Source organism: Primulina tabacum, chromosome 1, assembly GCF_025594145.1.
Source record: "Primulina tabacum isolate GXHZ01 chromosome 1, ASM2559414v2, whole genome shotgun sequence".
NCBI lineage: Eukaryota > Viridiplantae > Streptophyta > Magnoliopsida > Lamiales > Gesneriaceae > Primulina > Primulina tabacum.
The window spans coordinates 49,611,957-49,619,250 of record NC_134550.1 but is presented as its reverse complement, the minus strand read 5'-3'; the positions used below and the strand labels follow the sequence as shown (position 1 = coordinate 49,619,250).

At 36.6% G+C, this 7,294-nt stretch overlaps 1 protein-coding gene across 1 annotated transcript; it reads left to right on the top strand.

The window, feature by feature from the left end:
• Positions 1-670: 670 nt before the first annotated feature.
• LOC142546047 (sucrose synthase 2) lies at positions 671-5,838 on the top strand. The gene is made up of 15 exons (XM_075653540.1): positions 671-945; positions 1,075-1,207; positions 1,563-1,714; positions 1,814-2,006; positions 2,106-2,224; positions 2,325-2,541; positions 2,673-2,768; positions 2,861-3,034; positions 3,561-3,677; positions 3,760-3,926; positions 4,177-4,401; positions 4,471-4,792; positions 4,880-5,124; positions 5,221-5,359; positions 5,468-5,838. The coding sequence occupies exons 1-15, from the start codon at positions 848-850 to the stop codon at positions 5,510-5,512; spliced, it is 2,442 nt and encodes an 813-aa protein (XP_075509655.1). The 5' UTR covers positions 671-847; the 3' UTR covers positions 5,513-5,838.
• Positions 5,839-7,294: the final 1,456 nt, after the last annotated feature.

Below are 7,294 nucleotides of genomic sequence, written 5' to 3'. Positions count from 1 at the left end.
TTTTTTTATTTATTATCATATACAAAATTTTGAGTTATAATCAAAATTAAAATATAAATTAACAAAAATATAGAAATAATTAAACATCAAATATTATATAATAATTAATAAAATAAATAAATTTTACTTATTAAAAATAATTATTATAAGTCAATAAAATATTAATTTATTTTTTGTTAGATAGAATAATAAATTTTTATTAAAATTTTTAATAAATATAATTTTAAATTTTAAAAGATTTTATGACTAGAAATCAAAAAATAAAATGAATTGTGCTAATAATTTTGATTATAAACTATTTTTAACAAAAAAAAATATTTTTTAAAAGTCTAAATAAAAAGAAAAATATATGGAGGAGAAAAGAATGCAAATTTATCGTTTGTATTAATATTATTTTTTAAAAAAAATGAAAGTGAGTACGTGAATTTGAGATATTCTCAATTAAATGTGCATTCAAATATTTAAGTTGAATTAAAAACATTTTTTGACATTTTATAATTATATTTAAACTTTATTTTTTATATTTAATAGAATTTAATGGAGTTATGAAAAATAATTGATATTTTGAGTACTTGTGAAATTTTGTAGAGCTTCAATTTTTAAAAAACTCTATAATAAAAATTATTAAAAGTTTAGAACAAATACAAGTTGTGATGCATTAATGTTTTGTACACGAAATATGGAAAATTTTCCAAAATTGATGAAGCACGGGAAAGCGCCACCTTTTCTCTCTTAACCGGCATAGCCAACAACTCTATAAAGTCAGTGAATCACCCGATAAACTGACAAAACTGGGAAATATTTTGTATTCCATTGGATAGCCGAAGAACGGGATCACAAAATCGCCATGTCGAGTTCGAAACTTGCAAGATTACCGAGCATCCGGGAAAGGGTTGAGGACACTCTGGCCGCTCACCGGAACGAGCTTGTTTCTCTTCTTTCGAGGTATTTTATCGAAAACTATATCAAGAAACAATATCGGTGTTTTTTTTCCTTCTCCTTTAAAATATTATGTGATCTTCTAGATTTTCGAGAATCGTTTTGGTTTGATTATGTTTTCCGTTGGTTTTGAAGATATGTGGAGCAGGGGAAGAGTATATTACAACCCCATCACCTGATTGACGTCTTGGACAACATCATCGGTGACGATGATTCGAGGAAAAAGCTCAGCGATGGTCCCTTTAGTGAAGTGTTGAAGTCTGCTCAGGTTAATTTTTGTTTTTGTGTGATAGCGATAGTTAAATTCCGGTCAAAGTGGTATAATTGAGTGTGGATCAGAAATAAATTGGTGAGTAATTTGGCTTCAAGAATATTTGATTAATTCAAAAATGTATTTCCTTTGATGAGATTAAATTGTGGAATAATTCATAATGACAAATGTCCCATAGTTATACTTGGTAGCACACTGAGTTAGTATGCAACCAATTACTCCTTTCTAGTACTGGATTTTTTGAACATTGTGGAAGATGTTGACTCCTTATTTGAAAACTGGTGTTCGGACCCGAGGGAAATATCGTGGTTCTCTACCCCCTTCAATTTATGCTATATATTTTTTATTTCAGGAAGCCATAGTTTTACCACCCTTTGTTGCTATAGCTGTCCGACCAAGGCCTGGCGTGTGGGAATATGTACGTGTCAACGTGCACGAACTTAGTGTTGAGCAGTTGACAGTTTCCGAATATCTACGGTTCAAGGAAGAACTTGTGAATGGGCAGTGAGTGGAAATCTATTTTTCTGTGTCAAGATTTTGCTCTCTCTGTTGGAACATGAATGATTTATAATACCTGTGTCTTTTGTTTCGAACATATACTAGGGATGAGGATCGATATGTTCTTGAACTGGATTTTGAGCCATTCAACGCCACTTTTCCTAGGCCGACCCGATCATCATATATCGGAAATGGGGTCCAATTTCTCAATCGTCATCTCTCTTCACTCCTGTTTAGAAACAAAGAATCTCTGGAGCCATTACTTGATTTTCTTCGTGCACACAAATACAAAGGGCATGTAAGTGCTCATTTACATCATCTCTTGTTTAAACTGACGAGCAGTTCTTTTCTAATTATCTGGAAAAATACTTGATATTGCCAATGTTTATTTGCAAAGGGGATGATGTTGAATGATCGGATACAACGGATATCCAGGCTTGAGTCTGCATTGGTTAAGGCTGAGGATTATGTTTCTAAACTGCAACCAGACACTCCCTATTCCGAGTTTGAATACGAGTGAGTTTTCATAAAAGAGAATATATAGAATACTAGTTCCCAAATTTCAAAGTTCACATGTTGTTTTGGGCTTGTGGGCCTGTGGCGTGTGGATACACAGATTGCAAGGAATGGGTTTTGAGAAAGGATGGGGCGATACTGCTGCACGGACTTTGGAGATGATGCATCTTCTATCTGACATTCTTCAGGCTCCGGATCCGTCTTCTGTGGAAAATTTTCTCGGTAGATTACCTATGGTGTTCGATGTTGTTGTGCTTTCAATACATGGCTACTTTGGCCAAGCAAATGTCCTAGGCTTGCCTGATACTGGCGGTCAGGTAATCATTTCTTTAGGATTTGAATGAATTTGCACGGAAATGAAAACTTAAATTCTTGGTTGACGTGTTATCTAACTCTTTTACGAACTTTTCTTTTACAAGTATTCAATTCTTTTTTGGTTTACATGCAGGTTGTATATATACTAGATCAAGTACGCGCCTTGGAGAATGAGATGATCCAAAGAATAAAAAAGCAAGGGCTGGATATCACTCCTCGAATCCTTATTGTATGCTAAGGAGTTTTTATTAATTTGCGGTTATGGACATAGCTAGGATATTTGTGTCGCTATCTTGCTGAGCTTGATTATCTATTATTCAGGTCACTCGATTAATTCCTGATGCAAAAGGCACCTCGTGCAACCAGAGACTGGAAAGAGTAAGTGGATGTGAGTATTCACATATTCTGCGAATTCCATTTAGAACAGAGCATGGGATTCTACGCCAATGGATCTCGAGGTTCGATGTTTGGCCCTACTTGGAGAAGTTTGCGGAAGTAAGAACGAACAAGTTTTTCTCTGACTCATTTCGATTATTTAAATTGCCCTTCTATCTCAGTTTAAAATTATTGCTTGTGATTCAGAAATCAGTGCATTCCATTCTCTTAACATAAGGGTGCACTCGGGGAGATGGATTTTAAATCCATGATTGTTTTATTGTAAATAATAAAACAATAGATCAAATATTAAATCAACATCTTACTTATTTACACATTAGTAATACAAATTAAAATGAATTTCAAATGATATCATCATTGAGTTAACTTGAAATTCATCATAATTAACATGAAATGTTGTTATATAAATATGTAACATGTGGATTTGAAATTTATGTTCTTACTTCTAACAACAAAAATACATTTGAAATTCATGGATTTGAAATCCATCAATACAAAAGCAACATAAAGTTTTAAAGAAGTTAAACAAGACGGTAACGAGGATCTTGCTCTATGAATTTTTTATTGGTGAGAATACTATTTTTCATAACTTGTGCAAATCACCAACCCTTTTTGGAATGATCAGGACTCAGCAAATGAAATTGTTGCCGAGTTACAGGGAGTACCGGATCTAATTATTGGCAATTATAGTGATGGAAACCTGGTGGCATCCCTGTTATCTCAAAAAATGGGAGTTACACAGGTGAGATTGATATTTAATTTCTCCATAGTTTCTCTGAGGTATTTAGCTACGGTAGGCTATCTTAATTTCCTCTTTGTTTCAGTGTACCATCGCACATGCCTTGGAGAAAACTAAATATCCAGATTCGGACATATATTGGAAAAAATTCGAGGACAAATATCACTTTTCATCTCAATTCACTGCTGATATCATAGCCATGAATAATTCAGATTTTATCATCACCAGTACATACCAAGAAATTGCTGGCACGTAAGTGTATATTTTTCTTGTCTCTCTTTATTTCTTGAAGAGTCTAACAGCAGTCAATATCGTTCCTTGAACTTAATAACGACATTGTGGACATCGGAAGCTATTCCGTTGGGCATGGCCAATCTAGCGTAATCTATGTGACAAGGCTACAATAAATTTCATTCAAGAAACTTGTAAAGAAGGTTTCGCTCGTCATTTTATGGCACGTAATATGATATTTGAGTTATCGCATTTGATTCATGATTTTCAGGAAGAATAGTGTTGGTCAGTATGAGAGTCACACAGCATTCACTATGCCAGGTTTATACCGTGTTGTCAACGGTATAGACGTCTTCGATCCTAAGTTCAACATAGTTTCTCCTGGGGCAGATGACTCCATTTACTTTCCATATTCAGCGAAGGAAAAAAGACTTGTTTCTCTTCATGGATCCCTTGAAAAGTTGCTATATGATCCTGAGCAGAATGACGAGCACATGTAAGTCAATATTTTGTATAGCTCATTGAATTTGAGAAGAATATTTGAGTTCGATTGATTCTTGATCAGAGGTATACTGAAAGATACTTCAAAGCCCATAATCTTCTCCATGGCGAGGCTTGACCGGGTTAAAAACATCACGGGACTGGTGGAGTTGTATGCTAAAAATGAAGAACTGCGTGGATTGGCTAATCTTGTGATCATTGCGGGTTACCTTGACGTAAAACAATCGAGTGACAGAGAAGAAATATCAGAAATCGAGAAGATGCATTCTCTTATAAAGCAGTACAATTTGGAAGGCCAGTTGCGTTGGATAGCAGCACAAACAAACAGAGCAAGAAACGGTGAACTCTACCGCTACATAGCTGATAAGAAAGGAATTTTTGTTCAGGTAAGACGTTGGTAATCGTTTCTTCTGTATTAGTTGCATCAGTCAGGTAATATATTTCTCTGTCATATCAATTCCTTTTCTTTTTAGCCTGCGTTGTACGAAGCATTCGGCTTAACAGTGGTGGAAGCCATGACTTGTGGCCTTCCTACATTTGCAACCTGCCATGGTGGTCCATTGGAAATTATCGAAGATGGGGAATCTGGATTTCATATTGACCCGTACCATCCCGAAAAGACTGCCGCCCTCATGGCAGATTTTTTTCAAAGATGCTATGAAGATCCCAGCTACTGGGCGAAGATATCTGATGCTGGTCTACTAAGAATTCAAGAAAGGTATCATGCCCTTGAATTCAAATTTGACATCATTTAAAGTTTCCACCTTTGATTTGGGAAAGTGCAAAATCATCACCAAATCCTTGTTTCTGTAAGGTACACTTGGAAGATTTACTCTGAGAGGTTGATGACATTGGCCGGTGTATATGGCTTCTGGAAATATGTATCGAAGCTTGAGAGGCGTGAAACTCGTAGGTATCTCGAGATGTTCTACATCCTCAAATTCCGTGACTTGGTGAGTTTTTACCCTAGTTTCGCTGGAATATGTCAATCTTGGTCTCGCTTTAAAACAAGGGTTACTTTATCTCGAATGTTTTCGACTGTTTTAACATATATGTTGCAGGTTAAATCTGTACCTTACGCTGCCGAAGGGGTTCAAATTAGATAGACGACTTACGACTCTGTTGGTGACTGTTGGCGGTGTCGCGAATCCATCATCCGTGTATTCCAAAGGATCATGCGTTAATGTGTGGGATTTCGAGCTCTAATTTTATTAGTTATTTATATATCAGACCAGAACAAAACGTCAAGCATAAAATGTGTTGATTTATAATAAACTAAACTAGTACTTTGTTGGCATATGATCAGCTTCATCGTTGCTAACTGATCATCTCTGTATGAATGTATATCCTCGGATCATGTGTTAATGTTTCTACTCGTGTAAGTTCTTTAGTTCAAATCTCAAAGAGATTAACAAGGAGAGGCGTTGGCACAGATTGTTCATATCCATAAGTTGTTTAAACAAGATTGAAACAACACACCAGGGAAACAAAATTTTAACCGATGAATTAATTAACTGCAACCAACTTCGCAACTTAAACCCGGAAGCCCCTGCTGTTTCTTCTCCCTCTTGCGCGCTCAAACTTCCTACCCTTTGCTCGAACGTAAGGCTTGGTGTGACTTTTGTTGGATAAATGAAGAATAGAAAAGAAGAGAAGAGTAAGGAGCGGTGATTGAAAAAAGAGGATGTGAGATGTTTCAAATGTGGCTTGTCTCACATTGAGAAAATAGTCAAATCAAGTCTCCCAAATAAGCTCCAAGTTGAGCTAAGGGTGTGGGCCTCAAATGGTATCGGAAGTTTTTAGAAGGGGAAGACGCTAATAGGCTGTGTCTCGGTGAAACACGCGCGGCTAGCTTGCCTAGCGCGGTGCGATCATTGACAAAATTAATCTTTTTGGATCAAATTCATTTGGAAAATTAATTTTGTCGATAGCACTCGCGCTAGGAACGCGCTACAGTGCGCAAAAGATGATGCATTGGACAGAGGTAGACGCGCGGATGCGCGCTTGTTGCTGAGTTCGGAGCCATCGAACATAAAAAGACGCGCGCGCGGTGCGCGGCACAGAACAATGCGTGGCCGCGCGTGCTACGCTGTTTCTGAAAACACCAACCGGTGTTTGTGTCCTTTGGCTAAAGATGCATCTTCTTTAGAATGCTTTTGCACCAAACCTTGTGTCCCTTGACTACACGCAGAGAGTTGTGACTCTTCTTCGCATCCGGTTCGTAAAGACGTGTCTCTTTTATGCACCCGGTGATCATCTATAAATAATTCCTATCAGCTATTTTCGAAGGGGTTGATCATTTTCGCTGCATTACTTCTTGCCATATTGCTGCACTTATTTTCGTCTCATATTTGAAAGCTACTGCATATCTTTGTTCGCTGCTCTCGAGATTTTGTAGTGCTGCAAAGTTTCGACTTGAAGTCGTTGTATCTTGGGGACGATTGCCTGCAACGTATAGTACTTTATACGGACAATTTCGTCTTGCGGAGAAAGGAAAATCATTGCCTCGACTTGTTGTTTACATTTTTGTTCGGAAACGAGAGAAAGATAACAAACAACTGTGTGGAACACCGGGTGCTGGGCCAAAACGTTTCACTGCTTCTCGAGCCTTAGTTGAACTCCTCAGGAGTACTTGATCAATGAGCGTGGTAAGTCTCTTGCGATACTAGCTTGGAAGTTACCACCCAAAAATATAACCGTATATCAAAGAAAACGAGTGAGACGACAAAACTACTCTGACGCTTAAGTCAATATAGTTTTTGAGAGAAAAATACAAGACTAACGTAAATCATTTTACATAAAAGCGTACCTTGATTAGAGTTGGAAGTCTTTTATTTATAGGTGTAGAGTTATAGTAGATATAAAATTTTATTATATATATGACAACT

Excerpts from the sequence above, each read along its gene's own strand:
- LOC142546047 (XM_075653540.1), top strand. The coding sequence starts at position 848 with ATGTCGAGTTCGAAACTTGCAAGATTACCGAGCATCCGGGAAAGGGTT. Across the intron at positions 2,007-2,105 it reads CACACAAATACAAAGGGCAT|GGGATGATGTTGAATGATCG; the intron begins GTAAGTGCTCAT and ends TTATTTGCAAAG. Across the intron at positions 3,035-3,560 it reads ACTTGGAGAAGTTTGCGGAA|GACTCAGCAAATGAAATTGT; the intron begins GTAAGAACGAAC and ends TGGAATGATCAG.